This window comes from Giraffa tippelskirchi, chromosome 2 (genome assembly GCF_054371585.1).
Source record: "Giraffa tippelskirchi isolate mGirTip1 chromosome 2, T2T-mGirTip1v1.2.pri, whole genome shotgun sequence".
Taxonomy (NCBI): domain Eukaryota; kingdom Metazoa; phylum Chordata; class Mammalia; order Artiodactyla; family Giraffidae; genus Giraffa; species Giraffa tippelskirchi.
The window spans coordinates 168,234,561-168,261,356 of NC_137276.1; the positions used below are offsets into that span (position 1 = coordinate 168,234,561).

At 40.8% G+C, this 26,796-nt stretch overlaps 2 protein-coding genes across 16 annotated transcripts in view; one reads left to right on the top strand and one right to left on the bottom strand.

The window, feature by feature from the left end:
- Window positions 1-26,796, top strand: part of ILDR1 (immunoglobulin like domain containing receptor 1) — a 272,897-nt gene that overhangs the window by 131,155 nt on the left and 114,946 nt on the right. Inside the window, exon 2 of one of the 6 annotated variants that reach the window (XM_081571836.1) lies at window positions 5,193-5,288. The exons of the other annotated variants lie outside the window; for them this stretch is intronic. The gene's annotated coding sequence lies outside the window, so the exon portion shown is untranslated. The remainder of the gene's footprint in view (window positions 1-5,192; window positions 5,289-26,796) is intronic. 6 annotated transcript variants of the gene reach the window in all.
- CD86 (CD86 molecule) overlaps window positions 2,206-26,796 on the bottom strand; it is a 63,884-nt gene continuing 39,293 nt past the window's right edge. For 3 of the 10 annotated variants that reach the window (XM_081571842.1, XM_081571841.1, XM_081571840.1), the window contains exons 3-7: window positions 19,966-20,301; window positions 17,859-18,164; window positions 14,707-14,856; window positions 7,289-7,334; window positions 2,206-4,962 (exon numbers count right to left, since the gene is read on the bottom strand). In XM_081571842.1, coding sequence (XP_081427968.1) covers window positions 4,866-4,962; window positions 7,289-7,334; window positions 14,707-14,856; window positions 17,859-18,164; window positions 19,966-20,301 — 935 coding nt within the window. In that variant the 3' untranslated portion in view covers window positions 2,206-4,865. The remainder of the gene's footprint in view (window positions 4,963-7,288; window positions 7,335-14,706; window positions 14,857-17,858; window positions 18,165-19,965; window positions 20,302-26,796) is intronic. The other 7 variants (XM_081571848.1, XM_081571847.1, XR_014077323.1 and 4 more) reach the window with 6 other exon arrangements.

A 26,796-nucleotide genomic window follows, 5' to 3' on the forward strand; every position in this document is an offset into this window, starting at 1 on the left:
TTTTTAATTTCAAGTACAAGAATATGAAAGGAGACAACAGTTTGGAATCTGAAAAATAGATGGAGGCTTGGTAACTAACTTATCAAGAAAGGATAAGCCAAATCTTTCCTGTCAGTGTGGAAACCAAGAAACAACCCAATTTATATCCTAGGGTTATCAAAAACTTCAGAAAATAGCAAGACTGGGAACCAATTGAGGATGAGGGTGAGGGCCCAAACAAGGAAGACTGGGTAAAATTATATGAGAAGCTGAGCTCTCTTTTCCTACTCTGCACTACTGGGCAACTTTCCTCTCCCACCCTGGCAGAAATCTGGAGTCTTGTAAGCTGGAGATGGAAAAGCAGAAGGTGTTTGAAAAAAGAGACATCGCACACATTTGAGAATGGCATTACCATACTGAAAACATGGACAAAGTAAATTTACACAGAGTGAATAAAGATTGCAGATATCCCACCACTAGCACACACATAGTCACATGTGCACATATTCCCCTCTTTTCTCACTTTTCTCCCAAAATTCTGACAGAGAGACTTCCACCTTTCAGGCAAGATATTGGAAAACCACCAGCCCAACAGGAAAGACCTAAAGATGGTTTCCCAGTGAAGCCCTCCTACTATTACGCTCATTTTGCTGATGAGGAAACATAGGCACAGAGATGTCAAAATGATTTACTCAATGTCATTCATTTAGTATTTATTTGTATGTATAATAAGTATGTATGTATATATATATACATATTACATATGTGTATGTATATGTATATTCATACTAAACACTGACACACACACTTATATATAAGCATGGTATATCAATGGAAAGATGCATAAGAAGCTGGAGGTCAGAGCTGTCTTCATGTGGCTAAGGAAAAGGAATGTGAGGGAGACCTTTCTAGTTATCGCCTTGTTCCTTTTGATGTTTGGACAAAATGTACGGTAAGAGACAATAGACTGGGATTATTTTGTTGGTGATTGTCCTGCTCTCAGGATGAGGAAATAAGAGCCTGAATGAGAAAAGAGGGGGTGGATGCTAAAGCTGGAGGAATCTTTGCCTGGCCTGGTGATGACCGGATGTGGCAGGTCGGTGGGAATGGGCAGTGGGTGCCAACAGAAAGGTCAGAGGGCAGTGGTCAGAGATGACTCCTTGCTTTCTAGTCTGGGTTCTCAAACGTGAGGACACTGAGTAGACGAAACTGGCTTCAGAATGGCAGAAGAGGGTGGATGGCAAAAGAATAAGTGACAGGGATGGTGGGAGAGGAATTAGAGTCAGCAACAGTAGCTCATATTTTCTCTGACCGTGCATTTGTCATGTCATGTGCCTTATCACCCACGGATTCTGGACTTATGAGATGATGGAATGGCTCCTGGAAAATTCAGTGATGGGTCTTCTGGAGGCACCACCTTTGGAAGGCTGAGGTAGTGTAGTGTAAGATGGAACGTGGACACTCAACTGACAATCAACCAAAATGCTGCCTGTCCCCTGGCCAGAAAACACAAGGCTGGGAAATAAAAGGGTGGAAGGGGCCACGAGTCACAAAATTTTCCCCAGCTCTGTCACTTACTAAGTTAATGGCCTCAGGTAAATCATTTTGACCTCTCCGTGCCTATGTTTTCTCATCAGCAAAATGGGCAAAAGAGCCCAGTACCTTCATCATAGGGTTGTTGTGAGGATTAAATGGGATAGTGAGTTTAAAGGTTTATAAGAGTGCCTGGTACAGAATAAACACCAGTAATATTAGCTAGTACTGTTATCACACCTCGTGATCACTTTTCACCTTCCTTGGGGTTCTTTCTCCCAGACTTGGAACATGGAAGGCCTAGAGAATTTAATACACAAGAGGAGATGTTTTCACCAGAGGGTATGCTAATGTTCTGTTCAGTCTTTATACAAATAATTTTGAGGTACTATCTTAGGTGCCTGAGATTCATGGTGGAGAAATTAGACACATCCATGCCCTCATACAGCCTGGACAATTTTCTTTTTTCCACAATTTCCCTGGCTCTTCTCATATGCCATGTATTTATTTTTAATTGGAATATAATTGCCATATAACACTGTATTAGTTTTAGGTGTACAGCATAACTATTTGACGTAGTATTTATTAAGATATCACCTCAATAAGTTAACATTCATCACCACACAGTTACAAAATTTTCTTCTTGTGATGAGAACTTTTAAGATGTACTCTCAGCAACTTTCAAATATACAATACAGTTATATGCATTTATTTTATAATCAAAGTATTTTCAAGGAATACATTTTTACACTAAGCTTTTGTTTAATGTACATACAATCACACATTACATGGTATAAAACATTACAAACTGAAAGGCAAGTATCCCTTCCTTAACTTCAGATTTCCCAGTTTCCCTGAGAAACAACATCCCTTATGTCTCAGTACCTAGAGAAACACAGAATCATGTAAGACACCCTTACTTATCCAGTGGTTAAAGGAAAGGGAAGAGGAAGGTGTTTGGAGTGGTCAGGGCTTTTAGCTAGGTGACTGGAGACTGGGGCTAACTTAGCACTATCAAGAGGAAAGACATACCTTAGGAGGATGGAGGGAGTGATATCAGACTGTAAATATTGCTGAAGTAGAAAATTTAGACTTTTACATCATTTTAATAGGCTTCCCTGGTGGTGCTGGAGGTAAAGAACACACCTGCCAATGCAGGAGATGTCTGAGACAGGGGTTCGATCCCTGCGTCAGGAAGATCCTCTGGAGGAGGGCATGGCAACCCATTCCAGTATTCTTGCCTGGAGAATCCCATGGATAGAGGAGCCTGGAGTCCATAGGGCCACAAAGAGTCAGACACAACTGAGGCAACTTCACACACATCATTTTAATAGAAATTTATTGAGAATAGATACATGTGTATGTGTAACTGAACTACTCTACTGTACCCGTGAAAACACCACAACATAATCAGCTATCTTCCAATATAAACTAAAAGTTAAAAAAAAAAACACAACATGTTAGAGTCTGATGAAGATGCTTAGAACCTAATGAAGGCAAGGGCAGGGCAGAGCACAGGTTCAAGCATAGCTAGCTTAGCCGTCTACAACCCTTCAGAGTCCTTTATGTAGAATAAACACGCCACGACTGAGCAACTAACTGAACAACAACAAAATGTAGAATAAGAACTACTTTTCTATAGCGTGGGCCTCCCAAAGTTCTCTTTAGGTTTGGACTGAGGCTTCTCCATCCATTAGTGATGCTGTCTTAGAGGCAGGGTCTCCTAACTCATTTCTACTGGGCTAGTATATTCCTCTCCTGCGCCCAGTTTTCCTGTTGTTGAGAGCTGACACATAGACAGTCCCCAGAGCCCTGCTCTGTGACAGCCGGCATCTCCTTAGGACATCTATGGGCTTAGTCAGCCTCTGGGCAATGTGCATCTTGGTCCTCTTAATTCTGCTCCAGCTCCTTCATTCTCAGCCATTCATTGAAAGAGACCTAGGCCTCCTTCCATCACCCCATTATTAAGATGATAGCTCTCCCTCCCCAGCTCTGCTTCCAGTCAGATGAAACATTACAACAACCTGGCTATCATCGAAACCCCTCCCAATCTCCAAAGAAACTGCTGTCAGTCCTAAGTCCATTTGGATAGACTGTCCATCTGTTGCTCTTCCCGGGGCTTGTTGAAGGACTGCACACACTGAACATTCATGTGCATTTCTGTTGGTCAAGAGCTTTCATTTTTTTCCTGTTTTGAGTATTGTGATCTCTCTACTGGCTCTCTCACAGTTGCCCAAGGCCACTGTCTCATTTTTTTTTTTCCCCAAGAAGAGAAGCAGAGTTTATTATGCACAGCATTCTTCTGCTTTATCCAACAGTCTTTTCTAAGGCTTAGCAGTAGCTTCTTGGGCAGTTGCTGCTGCTGCTGCTGCTGCTAAGTCGCTTCAGTTGTGTCTGACTCTGTGCGACCCCATAGACGGCAGCCCACCAGGCTCCACCGTTCCTGGGATTCTCCAGGCAAGAATACTGGAGTGGGTTGCCATTTCCTCCTCCAGTGCATGAAAGGGAAAAGTGAAAGTGAAGTGGCTCAGTCGTGTCTGACTCTTCACGACCCCATGGGCTGCAGCCTACCAGGCTCCTCCGTCCATGGGGTTTCCCAGGCAAGAGTACTGGAGTGGGGTGCCATTGCCTTCTCTGTCTTGGGCAGTTGGATCCTCCTTAATATTAGCATCAGCCCCGATGGTAATGGCTACAGAACTGGTTCCTTCTCTGTCTCTCTAATTTCCCAGGTTTTGAGTTGGTCTGCTCATTGTTGTCAGCACACTGGACCATCACTTTCCTTACTGACCCTCACAGAGGGACCAGAACTCCTTAGCAGACTGTGGACTTTTCTCAGTGATTACTTTATTATAGTACATATTTCTCTATACTTCAAAACATTATAAGGCCATAAAATACATAACTCCCACCCAGACTGAAAAGGTAGTTGTTCAGTCACAGGTATACAAGATGGAATGAGGTGCTATCTGAGATTCAGAGTAGATAAAAGCCACAATTCCAGGAATTGGGAGTTCTACATAAAACATAATTTATAAAATTAAGAAAAGAGACCAAATCTGAAACAAGAGTTGTTAATCTCACACATGATTCCTGAGCCAGGAATCAGTTAGATGGGCTTGACCCTTAAGTGTGTTCTGAAATGAAAAAAAGCAGTCAAAATCTGCTCCTGGCATTGAGAGCAGAGCTGACATGGTAGGAGACTATTTTACTTGGAGGGAATTCTGAAGCCCCCGCTAGTATTATAGTAAGATTTTCTTGCCTTCTGGGAAGGTTTAGAGAGACAAGAAAAGGTCTTAAAAACTTCAAAAGGAAAGCGTATAAAAACAGATAGTTACATGGCGTTTACTCTTTAATTAAAAATCTGTAGCACTCTTGTTGTCTGAGGCTGTCTTTGAAATGTTAACATCACACTGGACTTCATCAGATCTTTCAGGTTCTTGGCATTCTACTCTGGAAAAATAGAGAAAAGAATTTGGTGAGATTTCATAGTAGAGCCACTTTCTTTTTCTAGCTTTCAGCAATGGAACAGAACATAGGAATGAGCAATGGCATTGCAATAGCAATGAGGAGAAATAAACTATTGAAGAGATGTGCCATCCATGCGTCCTATTTACTCTCTCTGATTTTTGTCTGGGCCTGCCACTGCCCTATGCTGATTTCCTGGTGCCTTCCTTCTGTAGGCTCTCCCAGGCCTTTTCTGAACTGGATTTGACAAGGCAGCGCAGCACCTGGGCTCCATCCAGGATTCTGAGAATCAAAGCAGCTTGTGTATCCAGGTGAGTGCAGGGCACCCTGGAAGCAATGTACCCTGGGGTCATGACTGTGTCTTTTTTTGACTTAGGGTTGCTTTAACCTCATGACTGTGTGACTAGCGCCTCAATATTCTTGAGAGCCCATTTTCTCATGGTGGGTGGAGGTACAATATGACTGCCTCATTTTGTGAAAAGGTGGATTGTCAGGAATCTTTGTGTATTTCTTCATGCATCCATCCATTCTTTCAACAAATATCTATTTTAATAACCAAGATATGGAAACAACCTAAGTGTTCACTGATGATAAAGAAATTGTCACATACACACACACACACACACACACACACACACACAGTAGACTATTATTCAGCCACAAAAAAGGAATGAAATCTTGCTATTTGTGACAAACATGGATGGACCTTGAGGGTATCATGCTAAGTGAAATAAATCAGACAGAGAAAGACAAAAACTGTATTATTTCACTTATATGTTGGAATTTAAGAATAAAAAAAAAATTAAAAAATCAAGTTCTCAGATACAGAGAACAGACTGATGGTTGCTAGAGGTGGGGTTGGGGTAGGGAGGTGGGAGAAAATGGTTTATTTAAACTAAAACAAACCAACTTTTTTTTAGTTTTAATAAATTACATTAAAAAAACTGAAAACTTGAACCCCTTAAAAAAGAAAAAAAGCACCTCACCAAATTCTGCCTTCCATAGCCCTCATATGTGAACAAAAGATAATGTAAAGGAAAGGATATACACATTTCTGCCTATGCCATATTTAGGGTTATTTAAGTGCTGTTCTTATTTGGATTTGATTAGGTAAAGTATCAAGAAAGAAAGCTAAATAAGTGAAAAATAAATACAAATCAAACAAACTTAAAATTGTTGCTCAGCTGAAAGCAAACGTAAGAGAGACTAAAACTCTGATGAACAATGTTTATTTTTCCACAAAACTCCTTTCAACATGTTATATACTCATCAAACCATTAGATTGTAAATTCTGTAAATATATCCCATCATCTTTCAATGAATATTCACTATGAAAATGACAACTACTGAAAACTGTTAGTATCATTAAAAAGCTACTTTCTATAGATTCAAGCATATTTGCTGTTTCAATTTCACAGTTAAAAAAAATTATTGAGTACCTACTATACTATATGCCAGACACTCTGTTGGGTTCTGGCAGCACAGTGATGACCTTCACTGATATATTCCCTGCCCTCTGTAGAGTTTAATTTGGTTAAGTTTATAGAGTTTGTGAAGTGAAAGTGAAAGTCGCTCAGTCGTGTCCGACTCTTTGCGACCCCATGGACTATACAGTCCATGGAATTCTCCAGGCCAGAATACTGGAGTGGGTAGCCTTTCCCTTCTCCAGGGGATCTTCCCAACCCAGGGATCGAACCCAGATTTCCCGCATTGTGGGTGGATTCTTTACCAGAGTTTAGTCTTATAATTATACCAATATATAAGTATAACCTGGTGTTATAAAGAAAAAGCACAGGAATCCATAACATACTATAACAGGATGACATAATCTAGTTTGGGAAGGGTTTTTAAGAAAATGCAGCTTAAGCCAGGATCTGAAGAATGAGGTGGAAAAGTGGCAAAGAACATTCCAAGCAGAGGGCACAGCAGATGCAAAGACATTGAGGCTAAAGGGTACCTATTATCACTTCTCACTTACGTATTTATTCATTCCACAAATGTAGGACACCCACTGGTACTGGGGTTGCCATGGTGAATAAGATGCATTCTATGCTCATCACATCAGACCCTTTTGGTATTATTTTTTTCCTTGAGCACGACTGAGCTTGCCATGACCCTTGGGCACTGTGCACAGGGCACACTGCCATCCATTTATAACCAGGATGTTTTTCTCCAAGTCCAAACTAGTCTCACTTTCCTTTTCCTCTGTGTATATGCTGATGTCCCAGCATGTCTCATACCAAGCCTAGTTAAATTATAGACTCTGTGGGGATTGTACATCTTTCAATAATGTTGTAGGGTCAGAACTCACCTTTTCTCAGTCTGTTCACTCTCTTTCCCCTCCACTTCGATGATTTCTTAAAGAGACAAAAACAACTTCAGAAAACGTATTTCCCATAGATACTAAAAGAGGGAAAGTTTGAAGGGGCTCTTAAGTCCTAGGACCTAGAGAGAAATTGTTGTTGCCATACATGTGGAATAGATGGTTCCTTGATGAAATTTCATGGGGACTGAGAAGGAGCTTCCTTCATCTCAAAAGTAAATGCCTTCTTTTGCTCATTGTCCTTAAGTTCTAACACTGGGAATAAGTATTACTTATAGCTCCATTCTTTACTAAAATAAAAATGCTACTGAGAGGTATACCACATATAGTTTTAGAAAACATTTAATGATGGGGAGAAAAGTTTCCAGTCCTTTTCTGAAAGTAAGGTTTGGAAGGAGGAGGAAAAGGAAATATTGAATATGTTGACACCTTACTGGGTTATCCAACTGGTGCTACTAAATAATACACAATATTGCATGGACATGATCAAGTGGGAAATCTCTAGTGAGCTAGACCTCCCAAAGCCTGAGTTACTAATGGCATGGACTTACTACTGATGCAACTTAGGGAGAAAATTTCTCTGGGTTGACAGTTGTGATGGTGCTATTATCCCACTGAGATCCTTACAGCAGGTGTTGTTAACCCAGGGGTCCATGGAGGAATTTAGAGACCACAGCAGTCCTTTCAACAATCCTGATGGTTTTGAACACTTCCTATCTTTAGCAGTTCTGTTTATGTGTGTGTGTTTGAAAATAATCAGCTTTATTGAGATAAAATACACAGTAAAATCCGGTCATTTTCCATACAGATTTTGCTGAGTCTAACAAATGTATGCAGTCACATAACTACCACTCTAACCAAGATATAGAACATTTATGTAAGCCCGAAGAGTGCCCTCTAGCCCTTTTCAATCAATTTCTTTCTCCCACCCATCCCCTCTAACTGCTGATCTGCTTAATGCCACAACAGTTTTGCTTTCTTCTAGGATTTCATATAAGTATGATCATATAATGTGTAGCCTTTTCTTGCCAAGTATCTTTCACATAGCGTAATACTTTTGAAATTTATTCATGCTGTTTCATGTTACCAGTAGCCCATTCCTTTCTATAGCTCAGAGATATTTCCTTGTATGTATACGCCACCATTTGTTTATCCATTCACCAACTGTGAAAATTCAGGATGCCAGGTTTTCAGTATTATGAAGAAAGCTGCTATGGACACTTGTGTGTGTGTGCATCTCTGTGCAGACATATGTCTTTATTTCTCATAGATAACTACCTAGGATTGCTGGGTTGTATAGAAGAACATGAGAATTTCATTTGCTTCATATCCTCTCCAACATCTGATATTTATCAGTCTTTTTAATTTCAGCCATGTTAGTGGGTGTATGGTGGTAGCTCATTATGGTTTGAATTTGTGTTTCCCCAATGACTAATGACATTATGACTGTGTGACTGTTGCTTATTGGCCACTTGTGTATCTCTTTATGTGAAGTATTTATTCAAATCTTTTGCTTTGTGACTGTTGTTATATGAATTATCTTATTGAATAGTATCACATAATTATATATTCTGCCTATAAGTTCTTTATTATATGTATGCTTTGCAAGCATTTTGTCATAGTTTGTGACTTGACTTTTCATTTTCTTAATAAAGTCAAAGGGCAAATTTTTAATTTTGATGAAGTTCAGTTTACTAATCTTATCTTTTTATAATACAATTTGTGCTTACTGTGTCCTAAGATTTGCCTAACCTAAGCTCACAAAATTCTTCTTCTATGTTTTCTTTCAAAAGTCTTTTAATTGTAGCTCTTATTTTAGGTTTATGATCCACTTTGAGATATTTTCTGGGTGTCCAGTTTCACAGTTTACCATGTGGATACCTAACTGAACCAATACCATTGTTGAAAAAACTATCTTTCCAGCATGGAATTAACTTGGCCCTTTTGTCAAAATCAGTTGACAAAATCATGTGAGTTTATTTTTTGACCTTCTATTTTATTCCATTTGTTGATTTGCCTGTCCTTTCACCAATGTCACACCATCTTGACTCCTATAGGTGTAAAATAAATCTTGAAATTTGGTAGTATAAGTCTTCCATCTTTGTTCTCATGTTTCATAATTATTTTGGCAATTGTAGAGACTGCATTTCCATATTACTTTTAGAATAAGCTTTTTAATTTCCACTAAAGAGCCTGCCAGGATTTTGATATTGCATTGAAACCAAATATCAATTTGAGAGAATTGGTATCTTAATAGCTAGTCTTCTAAACCATGAGCATTGCATAATTCTCCATTTATTTAGATCCACTTTGATTTCTGTCAGCAGTAATGTTTTTTTAGTTTTCACTATATATATATATATATGTATCTTGTACTTGTTTTTTTTTAATTTATTCCAAAGCCTTTAATATTATTTGATACTACCTTAATTGGTATTAAAAATTTCAATGTACAATTGTTTCTTGTTAGTATATAGAAAAACAATTGATTTTGTGTATTGACCTTGTATCCTGCAACTTAGCTACACTCAATCAGTTCTAATAGCTTTTAATGGATTCCTTAGGCTTTTCTATAAACCTACTCATCTTACCTGCTGACAAGACAGTTTTACCTCTTTCTTTGTAATATGTATGTCTTTTATTTCTTTTTCTAGAGTTGTAGCACTGGCTAGGACTTCAGCACAATGTTGAACAAAAGCAGGGAGAGTGACACATTTGCCTTATTCCTGATCTTAGGTGAAAGCAGTCTTTTATCATTAAATATAATGCTAACAAAAGATTTTGGTAGATGTCCTTTAAATTCAATTCAAGAGTATTCCTACTTTTATGGGAGTTTATCTTTCTTTTTAAAAATTATGAATGTGTATTATTTTCCCAAATGCTTTTTCTGTATCTACTGGCATGTATTTGGTAGGTATTCCCATGATTTGTCTTTTTAGTTTTCTAATCTGTTGAACTTTATTGCTTGTTATTTGGATGTTGAACTTACCTTATATTATTAGAATAAATCCCACTTAATCACGTTGTCTAATATTTTAATACATTGCTAAATTTCATTTGCTAATTTTGTTGAGCATTTTGGCATCTATGTTCAGAAGGGCCATGTGTGGTTTTCTTGTCTTGTAATGGCTTTTTCTAGTTTTGTTTGGTATTAGGGCTCCCCCTGCCTTCAGAGCAGCCTAGAAACTGACTCCAGCCAGTAAGTTGTGGACAATCACAGGGCTCACCTCGCCTTTTCCCTTCTCTTAGGGACTACAGGTTTCTGTAGCCTGTTGTCCAATGTCTGAAAACAGTTGTCACGTACATTTTGTCTGATTCTAGTTGTTTATTGAAGGAGGGCAATTTCTGTAGCAGTTAATCCTTCTTGGGAGGAAAGAGAAGTCTGTGTCTTCTATATAATTTTAAAAGAGCTTTAATTGTTAGAAAAGCCTCTTATTTCCTTCTACCTTCTTATAACCTTTGTCATTAAGATGTCCTTAAGAGCCTCAGTTAAGTATGATCTTGCACCCTATGGCAGTTTTTCGATATTTAAACGCAGCACTTGTGTACTCCTCAAGGCTTTTTGTCCTGGCTGAGCATTCTCAGTTATTTCAGTTATTTCTTATTTGACTGATCTTCCAGATACTTTATAAATCAGTTAGGTTCTATTTTTGTCAAAGTTTCTCTTAAAAATAACAGTGCTTATAGCTGAATATAGTACTTCAGGATATCTGTACACTAACACAAATAATTATATTATCCTTTCATACTCATGACAAAATCACCACCATTTTTTAAAAGGCTTGTTTTAAAGTGAAAGCAGCAATAAGAAGACGGATGCTAAACTTTTGGATTTGATTACAAATTCAGCATTTTGATGTGGCTCAGCTGGTAAAGAATTCGCCTGCAATGCAGGAGACCTGGGTTCAATCCCTGAGTTGGGAAGATCCCCTGGAGAAGGGAAAAGGCTACCCACTCCAGTATTCTGGCCTGGAGAATTCCATGGGGTTGTCCATGGGATTGCAAAGAGTCGGACACGACTGAGTGACTTTCACTTTTACGTTAGCATTTTGAAGGATAGATGTGATGAGGTTGCCTGGTTTCATTTTTTAAGCCCTGTGAAAGTTTCTGTTTAAATGGTGGTTAAAAATGATTTATTTTGGAAAGTACATTTGTCCTTTAAGAAATCATTCTTGAAAGAGCTGAGACTGTCCCAGATTTGGTGGAGAGGGGCAAGTTATAAAAACTGAAGGTTGCTAAGCACTATTTAATACAAATTTTAGTCACGCAAGACACAAATGAGGAAGTAAAACTTTAGGAGGAGCTATTTTAGTCTTTCTCCCCAATAGGTAAGCTGACAGGGTAACTTCTGATTGAGAAAAGACAGTAATTGAAGGTTGCAATTTCTCATGCCTTCACTGCCCTATTTGACAAAACAAAAATAGAGAAGAGGGATAAGAAACCAGCTAGAACAACCATGGCCTTTCCCTTTTATTCATTTAACAACCTAAAAAGGGTAAATATATATGGCCAAGAAAGAGAAAAACTGAAATTACCAACCAAACACCGGAAAGGACTTTTGACACCAAGTTAGTTAGTTGGAGAGCTGTGTACTAAAAAGGGTAAATATATATGGCCAAGAAAGAGAAAAACTGAAATTACCAACCAAACACCGGAAAGGACTTTTGACACCAAGTTAGTTAGTTGGAGAGCTGTGTACTCTGAGAAAAGGAATATTGGGTTAGGAGGAAGCTGCCTTGTTGGAGACATTTCTACTCATCAGTAAGCTTGTTTCTCTGTGGATAGGTCACGATTGTTTCCATATTTATTGGCAGAATTTTGTCCCTTGTGGACTGAGATTCCCATTTCCTTGCTTGCTTTCATGGCCAGCTGAGGACTGTTTCCAGTTTCTAGAGGCCATCCACATTTCTTGGCTCAGGGCCCCTTCCACTGTCTTCAAGAGCAGCAATCGTGGGTTGAGCTTGTCTCAAGCTTTGGCTCTCTCCTTCCATTTTATGTTTCTAATCCAGATGGGAAAGGTTCTCTGACTCACATGATTAGATTGGGTCTACCTGGATAATCCAGGATAATCCCATCGTTTTAAAGTCAGTATATTAATCATATATGAAAAATCTCTTTTTCCATGTAAGATAACTTATTATAGATTCTGGGGTATATGAGATGGATATCTTGTTGGTGGCATTATTCTGCCTCTCATACAGCCAATGCCAAGGGTATCCACAAGCAAGTGAAGACATTGCTAAAGTTATAGAACCCACTTTTACAGACACTTCCTATCTATGTGGCCCAGTTTCTTAGTACCTCTCCCTTCTCCAGTGATATCAAGGCTATTCTCTTTGACCAAATTTGCTGGCACAGGTGACTATCTGACCAGACAATGTTTCCTACCAGTACTCTCGGTCATATTCTTGAGAGGCTTGTATACGTACTATGCTCTGTCTTGTGGTTTTCTGCCTGTTAACACTCTGTATCTCAATCTGACCATCTCAAATGCAACAGATAGCTTCTTGAACATCCTTCCAACACTCTCATGTGTACAGACACATCCCCTTTATTTTCCTTATCTAGTCTCCTGAATTTTCCTGACTGCTTATTAGGGGAAGAAACATTTTTACTTGCCTTTCCTCCATCCCTTTGCTTTGTTTCATTTGTAAGATAATTGTGTGTGGGTTCTCAGTCAGTAAATCATGACCAACTCTTTGTGATCCTATGGACTGTAGCTGGCCAGGCTCCTCTGTCTGTGGGATTTTTCTCGGACATTTCCTCTTGCAGGCAACCTTCCTGACCCAGGGGTCGAACTCGTATCTCCTGTGTCTTCTGCACTGGCAGGTGGATTTTTACCACTGAGCCACCTGGGAAGCCTGCATAAGCGAATCATTCCAATGCAAGAGCAAATTTAGGAAACAACTTATTTCCAAGCAGAAGGTTGCATCTGCACATTTACCTAAATCTAAATGGCAATGAGATTGAGGGAGAAATTGAAGTTAAAAACTCTCGCTTTGAAAAGTCAAAGCCTGGACAAATATGATACATCTGTAATCTGACCCTGTGCTGTGAATTTTACACTTTTATATCACAGAAATCTCTCAGTACGCCCTGTGCTTTGGCAGTTTGAATGGCTCTGCCATATGCTTTGTGTCAATGTATTGAAACTGGATTATCACTCCCAAATTTACTGTTTTTGGAATACAATAGGATGAAATGAATGACTACTAATGTCATCTATTTATTTTCTTAAAATCTGTACCTGAAATCTTAAGATGCTGACCAGAAGCATTACTTATCTTGTGCTTTTTACCATAAATGAGTGAGGAGGTTTTACCTTAATTATTAGCACCAACCAAACTTTTACTGGAGGCAATTAGCGAGATAAAGTCCAACTTTATCTTACAACATCATCCAAATCAGCCCTAATCACAAACAGGCATGGAATTCTTATAAAGGCAGGGACCACTTTGCCCACATTAAACATAGGACGTTTTTACAACAGAAGTCAATGAGGAGGCTACTCGATGCAGTGTTGTTTACAATAGAAAACCTATAGGAGCAACCCAAATGTCCAACAGAAAGGACTTAGTTAAATCAATTAAGGTGTATCCACATAATGGAGTATGTTGGAGACATTTTAAGTGATGCTACAGAATAATACTTAGTGGCACTAAAAATTTTCTTCCTACGTTTAATATAAAACAGTTTGAAAACAGTATGTTACCTTATCCAAACTGTGAAAAACAGTCCTCATAATACTATCCCATTTGTGGAAAAATAACAGATTAATATATAGAAAAATCTGGAAGATACACACTAAAATGTTGTCTGCGTAATCATTTTTTTTTTCTTACTAGTGGAACTTTAGGTGATTTTTATGTTCAGTGTATGTGGTAATGGATATGTCATACTTGGTAATCATTAAGAATTGATATTATATTTTAAAGTCAGTGGGGCATAATTCATCTAACTTACTTCTTAGGAAACCAAGACTTTTAATAGGTGAGAAGGAAAATCTTATGGTCACCTAATCCTCCCCTTCTCCCACCAAACATCCTTGCTTGAACACCATCAGGTCCATAATCATGAATGTTTAGGAGTGTTTTCACCCTTTTCTTTCGTTGAATTCTCACAGTGACCTCATGAAGTAGGTAAACCAAGGAATAATTATCTTTGTCTGGAAATGAGGAGTACATTTGTAAACCTCAGGTTAGAAATGTTGCCTTTCCTGGGAACCCAGAGCCACCTTATCGGCTCTTACTCCCATCTGTATGGGCTCTATACCCTGGGAGAACCTTTTTCTCCAAAAACTTGCTGACTCTTTGCCAGCCTGGGCTCAGCCAGGGAGCTCCAGAAGGCAGCTGATCAGGAAACAGCTGCAAAGTGGCAATCTGCAGAGAGGACAAGCACTGACTCACCACATTCATTAGAGGGGCCAGGCTGCTGCTTCTTCCTTTTCTTTCGTTTTAGAAACACCGTCCCACACACAATGACCACTGTTATAAGTAGAGCTGCAATCCAGAGGATGTGGTCTGGGACAGGGGGGCTTGGCACAGGTGACTTTGCATCTAAAAATGAACCCAAGTTTGCAATCAGCCAGGAAGGTTGATTATAAAAGTTTTATAATTACTGCTCTTCTCTTTCTTTACATGCCAGCATCTCCTCAGGGCTCTACTGCCAGAAGAGCCTGAAACTCACATGATTTGGGCCATAGAGAATCCCAGTCTCAGGGCCTCAGCAGCTGACTGAGAACCAAGCCAGTGACTCTGATCCATTGCCTGGACTAGCTGACTTGCCTTCCCTTCCCAGAGGCTGGGATGACAATGACCCTGATCTAGAAGAGAGTCAACTTGGCCCTTGGTTGTGGAATCTGGGCAATGTACGTGCACTGAGGCTCTGAAGGTACAGTCAGCTGGGCAGCATCCTGCTTCCTCAACCCCCTCCACGGTCCTGAATTTTCCCTTAGAATAAGTCCTCTGTCCAATATCATCTGAGTATCAGGCTCCAGACACTTCTCACCCAGACAAACATAACAGCCTCCTCACAGGCCTTCAGTCTCCACATTTATTTGTTTTTCCCCCGATGTCACAGTGGACTTTCTCAACATGGCTTTCAACATGTCCCACCTACTGGTAAACCTTTGATATTTCTTAATGCCCTGAGGAATCAGGGTCGAAATCAGCTCCTGAGAAATCAGGACTTACTTCCTTGCTCATGGATGCCTAAATTTCCAAGAAGTTAGTAAAATAGGCTTTGGGAGGGAGAAATAGAGCTGAGTGGCCCATTTTATAGACATTTATGAGAACGGGTCTGGTAGTTAATCTCAAATAACAGGAGACTAGGACCAGTTGACCTCCCATTAGCTTAGGGGCAGTTTGTGGACCCACACCGTGTTCCTGGGATCTTAAGAAAAGGAGTTGTTGGCACTGCAGGTCACATTCAATACTTTTTGAGTCTGTCCCAGTTTAACCTCACTTGAGCCTGTCTGGCATCCCAGTAAAGGAGGGTAATACTTGTTGTCATGGAGACTGCCACCTTTGGATACCCCAAAAATGTTCCTTGATGTGGGGCCTAACCTATCTCTGATCTAGCCAGAGAACAGGGACCCAGAGAGGCAAGCCCCATCTTCCTGAGGCAGCTGGAGCTGAAACATTTCTAAAGATGGTGGCAGTGAGAAACATTTTGGTAGCAGTTGAGAAGCAGCAGAAAGGTGAGCCATGATGAGGCTGTAGTTAGAAGGGCGCTGTACCTGTGGGAGTCATGGCAGAGAACTGCAGGGTATTTCATCTGTGGTGATGGTGGCAGCTCCAAGAAGTTGCTAAATCTCAGGACAGTGTGGGAGAGGCTTCTATCAGCCCCAAAGAGGCTATAGTAGAAGCAACCAGGACAGGCAGGGTAACCATGCCATTTACTTAACTGTTAAGAGTCAGAGGTGATCGGAAGGAAATCAGCATCAGGAGAGAGGACTGGCGTACTGGTACAGCTAAGCTGGCTGGTGGGGGTGGGCCCCAGGGGCTGTCCATAGGAATACATCCAAGGGGACTTCCCTGGGGATACAGTGGTTAAGAATCCGCCTGCCAACGCAAGGGACATGGGTTTGATTCCTGGTGCAGGAAGATTCCACACGCCTCGGAGCAACTAAGCCCATGTGCCATAACTACTGAGTCCCCACTCTAGGGGCCGCATGCCACAACTGAAGCCCATGTGCCTAGAACCCCTGCACTGCAAGGAAGAGTAGCCCCCACGTGCATCGACAAAGATCAAGCACCACCCAAAATTAAAAAAAAAAAAAATATATATATATATATATATATATATACATACAAAAAAAATAGAATGCATCTGGAGGCCAAGTTATATTTAAACAATGAGACATCAAGAGAGGGGAGCCATCAAAGCCAGAGGATGGAGCAAGGAACTGGAGGGATGCTTAGGAGGGGGCAAACCAAGGGGCCAGAGCTGGAGGAGGGGGCCAAGGCAAGCAGAAGGCAGATGGGTGGGGGGAGGGGTTGGGATTGGAATAAGCAGTGTTGAAGGCAGTGTGGGTGCAGACTGCCTTTATTTCAGAAGAATTTTTCAGTTACTGCTCCTCAGAAGTGGAGCCTCAAATGGGGACGTATTCCAGGGCAAAGCCAGGAATTTAAGATAGCAGGCTCCTATTAGTGGGCACTGCTTAGTTCATCCCTTTCCTCCAGCGGGACTGGTCCCATACTACACCATCAACATGCCACAAACATTTCTGCTTCTGAGTGTTTCCTTGACACATGTGTTCTGATGGTCACTGCTACCTGTGCCCACAGCAGGTACTACTAGTTGATTGTGGCCCTCTAACCACCCAAGTCTGGATGCTGTTTCAGAATTTTCAGAAGCCACCACAAGTACCTGTCATCTCTTTACCACACTTATTCAGCCCAGTTATTTCTGTTATGGTAATATAAGATCCCATTTCCTTTAGGAAGCCTTCACTGACCCTCAAGGAACTTGCCTATCTCTGAATGCCTGTAAATCTTATTGTCAGTCACTCTTGTTTTTAAATTTAGTTGTATATTTCCATAGGATATAATTAAGATTTCAATTCAGTCTTTTTAAATCCAGTTTACCGTGCGTGTACATCATGGGTTCTGGTTCTATGAGAAGGTCCCTGAGAGCAGAGAGTATGTTTTATACCTTTTGGTTTTCTCCTCTGCCACCAACAATGTCTAGAATGGTCCTGTATTCATAACATGTATGTATGCACATGGGTGTATTTTAATGAATGAGAGAATTCTAGCCTGGAGAAATGCTGCATTTTCTGACCTAAACTTCAAAATCTTCTAACAAAAGGCAGTCCAAAACACCAGGCCAGTGTCAGGGCTAAGAATATGCGTCCTCAAGTGCACCATAGGTTCATAGCCTCCTGTACCTTGTAACAGTCAGATGAAACAGGAACTCTCTGTCTAGGTCCTTCCTTACAGTATCCTAAAATGGCCCAGTTGGAGGCTTCCTGGCAAGCAGGGGACATTAGATGATCTGCCTTACCCATCTGTGTATTATACCTGATAAAAAGAACAGTCTGGAGAAGCAGGCTTACCTATATTGCAAGGTGGGGATAAAAGTATCTTCGTTGGCTCAAGTTGCAGGACACAGAAGATGCTCACATTTGTTTCAGAAGGGATGGGAAAAGACACGCTGATAGAAACATTGTATAGTTCTGTGATATTATTTTGAGATTTTTTCATGACAGCATCATAGGTGGTAGTTGAATTTTTAGTTTGTAGCCGCACATACATCCTCTGAGGTTCTGGGTAACCTTGTGTAGATGAGCAGGTCAAATTGATGATGTTAGACTTTTCTGTTTGGTTAGAAATTAGACCTATTTCTGGTTGACTGAAGTTAGCTGAAAGCAGAATAGAGATACAAAAAAAGAAAGAAAGAAATCAGTTTAAATTTGATGTATCTGGAATGGAATAGCAGATAACTAGGTACCCTGGGAACTCATTGGGAGTATGCTTGGCAGCCTTAGGGTGTGTAAATTGTGGGCCTTGGCCCATGGTGAGAGCCACATAATGATTCCACATTTATTTTCAGGAATGGAGTTTGGGGCCACCATGCTTCCTGCTTACCCTAATCAAGGAGGTGCTCTCTGAGCCACAGGAAGTCTAGCCCCTTCTGCCAGCCAAATCCCTTACTCTCCTTCTGTAATCACTAGGTACTGTGCAGGTTCTACATACTAACTCATAGTTGAGTATATTGTTTCTATAATTTCAGTGATTTGTGTGCTATCTTTACAAGTTTTGCTATATCAAACCACTACTTAAGTATTCTGCTTGTATGTGATGTGGCAATAGAAGGTAGATTGCCAAGGTGTTGCCTACTTTAAACCTCATTAACAATAGTTATTCTGGATCTAGTAATTCCGCACCTGGGTATCTATCCAGATAGAGATTTACACAAAAACTTGTACATGAATGTTTATAGCAGTTCTATTCATAATAGCCCCAAACTGAAAACAACCCAATGTCTTTCCATGGGTTGAATGGATAAACAAAAATGTTACTATTCATAGTAACAAGGAACAGACTTTTGATACATGTGACAACTTGGATGACTCTCAAAGGCATTATGTTAAATAAAAGAAGCTGGTCTTAAAAGATTACATACTGTATGACTTCATTTATGTGACAGTCACAAAAGATAAGTCTATAGGATGCAAAACAGGGGTTATGGGTATAGAGAGGGTATGGTTAGAAGGGCATAGCATGGAGAAATTTTTTTTTAGGGTGCTGAAAATGATTTGTATCCTGTTTATATTGCTGGTTACTGACCTCTGGTGGCTCAGATGATCAAGAATCTGCCTGCAATGCAGGAGACCCAGATTAGATCCCTGGGTCAGGAAGATCCCCAGGAGAAGGAAATGGCAACCCACTCCAGTATTCTTGTCCAGAGAATCCCATGGACAGAAGAGTCTGGTGGGCTACAGTCCAAGGGTTCACAAAGAGTCGAACACAACTGAACGACTAACACTTTCACTTTGTTTGTATTGCTGGTTACGTACATCTGTACCTAAGTTCAAATTAATAGAACTATACACCAAGATAAAAATGATTAATTTTACTGTGTTTTAATTTTAAAAATTCTGTAGTGACATTTAGGTTTTTTCAAGGCCTGGAAAAATAGAGGAGCTGGTTTGTCAGCTTTTGAATTATGTGCCTTAGGTTATTTTCCTCTTGTCTTCTGGGCTCATGATTGGGCAACAGGCAAGTTGTAAGCAACCTCCAGGAGACTGAAGGGAAATCCCCAATTAGCCAGCTGTCACCCTTGCAAAGAAATCCAGGCAAAGATTTAGTGGGTGAGAAATCTTGGACTAAAAGAAAAAATGAATGTAAAAGAGATTAGAGACCTATATGGTTCATATAAACCTAATAATGTCCAAATCACCCATGGTTTTCACTTAGCTGCATTACCTCGGCTTAGTTAGCTCTAGCTGGTCCCCAAAGCAGATTCTTACAGATCCTTCAGAAGTAAGCCATAAAAAGTACAAAGGATTTTTAGTTCCCTACTCCCAAGCCCTGCATTCCCCTCAGGTGGGCATCCCAGAATTGGCTCTCCTCTGCCTCTCTCTTGAGGTACCCCCTTCCCCACCTATTGCAGTCTCATCTGAGAAGGCCTGGGATCTGAACACACCGTTGACTACATACCCAACACTATCAGGTCAGAACTCATCTGGTGGATGGAAATCAGTCCTTGGGGCCTTCTATGATGGATGAAACATTGATACGAGCCTGTGTCTTTGATTTGAACATTGTGGAGTCGCAAGGTCCAACTGTCCTGGTCAAAGCTTGTGCGGCCTATATACTTGGGATGGACATTATTTGGCTTCTCTTGGCCTTTGAAGAGCTCATAGAGAACCAGCTTATTCTGATCCTGCCAAAAGATCACCAGTTCATCCAGGCTGAGGTTTTGAGTGTTTGGAAAGTGGCATGGCAGTTCTCCAGTCTCGTTGAAGAAGGCATGACTTTTCAAGGAAGCAGCACCTGAAAAAGGAATGGTGGACACTGGGGAAGAAGAAACGAGAGGGAAAAATAAAACCCCCAGAGACTCCATTGCTCTTTATACAATACCCAGTTGCTATCTTCTCAGTAATGATCTCGAAGAGGTAGACATTAAACTCTGGAACAGTGCATACACACTGGTATGTGGAGAAAGAAAGGGGTTTTTGTCTTCACTCTTCTGCTAACTGGTTGGCTTTGCACAAACTGCAGCTCCTATGGGGCTTGGTTTTCTTATCTGTTTAATGAATGGGTGGACTAAACATTCTACCGTTTCTTCCAGTACTGTGGTTCTGTGAATTTAAATGCCAGAACAGGAAAAGCCAGCAGAGTTATATAACTCATTCACCCACTGGTTACCTTCCTATAATCTGAATATTAATTCTTTCCACTGTAGCTGTTATAGGCTCCAGTACTTCTTCACCATGACTGAAAGTTTCCCCCTCCCTTCCCTATTCCCTAATTCCTTGGCCTGCTATGGAGAAAAGATTTCTGACCATGGTAACAAATGTGATAGCCTTCCTTTCATTATGCCTTGTAGCTGGGGATCACAGTGAATAACATCTTTAAAATTCAAATAGTTCCTTTTATAGAGCTTCCTTCAAGACTGCTTCTCCCACAGCCAGCTCTTTCAAGGATATAAAACAGTTTGGAAATGACACAAATGGTCAACCAAGGCCTCTATTCTGTAACCTCTCCAAGCTCTTTCAGAGATCAGAAAGAGAACTGGGCAAATATGATGGTTGTTTTGGGATTGTGGTGGTCAAAGACCATTTTAGGTACATGAATGAAATGCTGGAAATGAATCATAAGTGGGAAGGTGAGGATGTACTTTTGGAGTATTGGGGAATCCCCAGGTACCACAAACTTGCTCTCGGACAGCATGCATGCATTTGCTTTTGGAAACTTTTTCAAACCCTAGAGAATGTGCTGGGAGAGTTCAGAGAAAGGCTTTCATTCCCGAGGGCATGTTGGGGTTTATATTTGGGCCACATAACTCCTTAAATGCAATGGATTATAGAGTGTTTGTAGGATTTATTCTGGATCACAGAATTACTTGAAACTTGCCAAGAAATTAAGTTGTGGTGAGTGAGAAGTGCAGGGTTAGGTGGCGAAATGCTGTTTCTTAGTTAACATGAAGTTAGATGCCACTTTGGGAAGGGAATTGGGATGGGTTCTAACTAAGCTTCATCATTCCGGACTTCAGTAAAGGGATGTTGACATTAAGGAGGAAAGGAGAGGTAGGTTGGTGAGGGAGATGAGAGATGTTACTTGGGGTGTTCTTGGGTGGTGGTAGGAGAACTTAAATTGATATGATTAATGGGTTTCTCTTCTTAAGAGAAATGGGTTTTTCTTTCTAAAAGAGAAATATTAGTGATATGCACTTGGCAAAACCAAAGTTTGTGCAGAGTAGCCCAGTGAGAATGGATAAGCAAGGAGGGGGTTGAGGCAGTCTTGAACTCTATGGGAAGGAACTCTAGGCATCAGCGAGAATCAGCACAAGTTTGAATTACTGCTTGTTGAATTATATTCACTGGTGCTGCTAAGTCACTTCAGTCGTGTCCGACTCTGTGCGACCCCATAGATGGCAGGCCACCAGGCTCCGCCATCCCTGGGATTCTCCAGGCAAGAATACTAGAACACTGTGAAGCCCTTGAAAGTATAAAGTACAGTCTCTGTACAGCATGCATTCCCATATTGGAGGGAGGTGGGAAAATCTACCTGGGTACTTGGAACGGTGAAAGGGGGACTTGAAGACTTTCTATGTTCAGTAACCACCTTACCGGGCACTCCTGGGATAATGCTGTTCCTTTGCTAAACTCTGAATGATAATCTAAGGGTGCCACCTACTGTAAAAGCTTCTAGCAACTATCTCTGGGGAAACTCGCTAGTTTTATCACAAATTTGCCATATGATATAGAGCAGATGACCTAGTAGAGAAACCAAATACATAGCTGAAAATTCTGTCAGTTAACTGACACGGTATATTATTACTCAGCAGTCAGTTGTGCCTCTAGCCTGGAAATTACTTTGCCTCTGGCTTCTTCTGTCTTCCTGATTTAGGGTTGCATCTCTACACAGCCTCACAGTACCTCTTCTCCTGCCCGCCTGCTCTCTCCACGGACAGACGGGTCCATGACCCAGGCTCCCTCTCTCAAAGATAAGAAGGAATTTTTCTTCCACCCATCCAACCGCTCCCCTCTCATCTAACAACCAACCGAAAGTGTGGTCTGTGTTCTAAAGGCATCAGCGTCACTCAGGGGCTGTCAGAAATGCAGTATCTCTAGCCCTACTCCAGACCTTCTGAGTCAGAATCTGCATTTTTAATAGACCTCCAGTTTGAAAAGCTGCAGTAGAGTATTTTTATCTCTGTCTCCAGTGGAAAAGAGTGATGATGAAACAGGAAAAATCTATTTCCACCCATCCCTCCCCAGAACTTGTCTCTTCACCCTGGAGTGGAAATCACTCTGAAGTCCCTTTTGAGTGGAACTGAAAGTATTTCACAACTTAGACTCCATAGTTCCCCACCAACCACTGGCTTCCATGGTTTAACTCAGAGCTATGCATGCTAATCACTTCTCTGATGATACAGGGAAGATTTAGCTCAAAGTCTGCACTCTCTAAGTGGCTTCAGGCTTCCCCTGTTATGACCCTAAACTTAAGGCCACCCAGCTACTGTACTCACTGGGCTCCCCTGGAGGTTAAACATTGAGATTCTCTCTCTTCCCTGGCACTTGAGTCATAGAAATGGTCTGGGTCTAGTTATAACAGGCTTCCCAGGTGGTGCTAGTGGTAAAGAACCCACCTGCCAGTGCTGGAGACATAAGGGATCCCTGGATCAGGAAGATCCCTTCCCTGCCAGTGCAGGAGACATAAGGGAGGAGGAAATGGCAATCCGCTCCAGTTTTCTTGCCTGAAAAATCCCCTAGACAGAGAAGCCTGGCGGGCTACAGTCCATAGAGTCTCAAAGAGTTGCACGACTCCAGTGACTTAGCACTTAGCACATGAAGATGTTAGGAGATGGTCACTCAAGAATCCATCTAGACACCTCCCAAATCAGCTGGAGACATTTCTTTCAAAAATGTCTTTATCAGGAAGACATTGCTGATAAAGTCCACTTTATTAGCTGAGGACTTTATTACCAAAATACTGTTTGGCTGTCACACAGAAACTGTAGTCGTCTAAACTTGTGAGATCTCTGACTCCACCCAGGACTTCAGTTTTCCCCAGCTACTACCCAAATGCATATCTTATGTATTTTAGGTCATCTCTTCCTCATATTACTATGCTTATCTGTACTCATGAATTTCCCTTCTTTTACTAAACTTCCTCCAAAGCTCTACCAGTGTCATTCCATTGTAATAAACTCTTTTATGTCTTCAGCCTCTTCATCAAATGTTTCCCGTAAGGTTGTGCTTTTGCCCCCAGCCATTGCTTGTTTACAATTACAAGCAATTACACTTTACAGGGACCTTTAGTAACACTCTTCCCCCTTTGAGGTGTTCTCCTCTTTCACTGCTGTTAGCTACTAATCATTTGTCACTACTTCCTTACTCACTGAAGATGTTTGGCATTAGATGCAAGGTCTTTCTTTCCAATCAATTGTTCCTATCAAATATCAAAGGTGGCTTTGGCATGGATAAGTTTACCAACAACCATGTCTCAGTTCTTTGATCTTTGCCACTTCAAAGATCTTCATCCTCAGGCTATTTCAGCAACTCCTTTCCCGTGATATAATCCTAAATCTTATTGCTAAGAACATCTCTGTCCCTAGAATCCTAAACCTCAATGTACCAATCTCTGTCTGCAAGATATCATCTTCCAAGATTTGCTCTTGATTACCTTCATCTGTTCCTCAACTTCCTCATGACTTCAACTCTATCCAGTCTATACCCATAATGCAGTGCTTTCCAAAAGCAGTCTCTTAATAGGTAGCTAGTATGATAAGATATTTAATTTTCATCTTACTTAATTTTAGCTAATTTAAATTTAAATAGCCACATGTGGCTAGTGGCTATCATATTGGATAGTGCAGCAATAGTATATTTTTTCAATCATTCCTTTGCAAGCAACTTCCATACACTTGCCCTTTTCTGCAGATTTCATTCCAAGAACAATCTACTTTTGGTCTACATATCTGTTCTCACGACTGAATGTTTGAACACTCCTGGAGAAAATTATTCAATGGATTAGACTGGTGGCATTACAAATCACTTGTCTCTAGTTCACTTAACTTGGCCTTCTGGGCTGCTCACTCTACTTGGTAAACCCTCTCCCTTCCTCCCAGCAGTTACTTCAGCAGTACCCTCTGCTACTGCTTGTAGTTTCTCTTTCTCTTAGAGTTAACTTTCTGAAAGACTAAGCGGTGATTGCTGTCTCCACCTCTGCCTCTGTCTCCACCTCACTGATGAAACGCCCCTGGCAAATGTTGTCAGTGGCTTCCCCCCATTGTTAAATACAGAACGCTTTTTAGACCTTATCTTATCTGACCACAATGTTGAACACCGCACTGTTGGCTGTCTCTCCTTCTTGAAACTCCATTCTTTCCCAAACTCTGACATCCTGGTCAATTTTTTCTCATCACCCCTTAAGTAGTGACTAGGGCAGGGATGGCTCTCCAAGAGTTTTCATGGCTGAGATGATATTTCTGTTAAGACTAGCTTTGCTTTGATCTCAGGCTCACCGTGGATCCACTATAGATATAAATACATACACAGTTATGTATATATATTATAGGTATATAATATCTGTATATTTTATAAAATATATAACTATACTATATATTATATGAAATGTGATCTATTAAAATATATGAAGTATCATATAAGATAAAATGTAAAACATATCATTACATGTCAAAAAACTCAGCTCCTGGAAAGTCCAAGCCATCAGATTATACCACCCACTGCCCCTCATAGCTGTTGTTATCCGTCTTGTCTTAGGCACCCCCTTATTCACTGAAGATCTGAGCACCTAGCTTCCCCATCACTGCCTTTGTCTAGGCAATTTCAGCCCCTTGCACACAATGCCCAACCTCTCTCTTTCTTGTCCTCTTTTCCTCCAGTATCTTGTCCTCTCTACCCCAGCCATCTCCTCCCTGGACCAGAATTCAGATCTTATTGTTATCACCTCACCTCCTAAAAACTCTCGATAGCAAGCATCTTACCTTGTGGCCACCACCTTTTATCTTTTCATCTTATTCTTTCTCCTACCACCACTCCATAAATTCTCCCACCTCATTGGGATATGTTATGAATTGGAATATTTCTCACTGTATCTGCAGATAGTACCCTAGGTCAAACCTCCACTACCTTTTGATTGGATAATTGCAATTGTCTCCTAACTTATCTCCCTACTTCTACCCTTGTTCCCAAATCTAATTCCTTAAGCCCAATTGATCCTTAAAAATGCATCTCAGGTAGTATAACCCTCCTGTTCAAAAGTCTCTGATGAGTTCTCATCACTCTGAAAATTATATCCAAATCCTTTCCCATCACACTGAGAACTATACCCCAATCCTTCCTGTGACCTATGAAGTCTTATGTAAGCTGATCCCTGGTACCTTTCAGACGTCTTCCCTTCACTTACTCTGCCCCAGCCATACTGGCTTCCTTGTCATTCCTCCAAAAAGCTAGGCACACTGTATCTCAAGGCCTCACCACTTCAGTCTTTTTGCACAGCCAAGAAAGCATCGCAGTCTTGGAAGGGAGCTGCAGTCAAGGATTTGCCCCCTTCACCGACCAGTCACACTCTTTCACACATTTGTATCTATAGCCCAGGCACCTTTGTTTTGCAGTTTCTTTATTTGGGGCCTCGGGCAGAGGTCTTCTTAAGATGCCTCTGCTGAGGCTGCCTTATGTTTGGAGACATTTTCGCCTTGCTGGCTTACTTTTCCCCAGCAGACTCAGTATTTCCATTCTGAGCCCTTCCCCCTCATCCTTCCTTTCCACCTCTCCCCAGGGTCCATAAAACTGCTGGAGCCTTTTGATCAGAGCTCCGTCAACAGTCTGAAGATCCCCATGTCTGTGCTGATCCACTTGATCCTTGAGTGCTCTACTGCACAGAGAGAGAAAGAAATGAAAATGTGGAAAAACAGGTTAAGAGTCCAGAGGAGCTAGTCTGAGAAGTACTAGTAGTTCCTAAAAGAAGAGAATGGGAGGAATGGTAGAGAAACAATATTTAAAGAGATAAAGATTGTGATTATACAAAACTGAAAGAGACACAAGTCCGTAGATCAGAAATGCATTCTCAGTACCATGACAATAAATTAAGATAAATGACAACAAATCTGCACCTAGATATATTGTGTGGTGAAACTGCTAAACAAAAAACATCAAATACTTTTTCAAATTTACAAAGAAGAAGTGAATCTTTCATTCTTTAAAAAAAAATGAAGAAAGAACACCTATAAAACAATGACAATTAGAATGAAAACTCCTCAGCAACCATAAACCAAAGAAGACAATGCAGGCAATTACT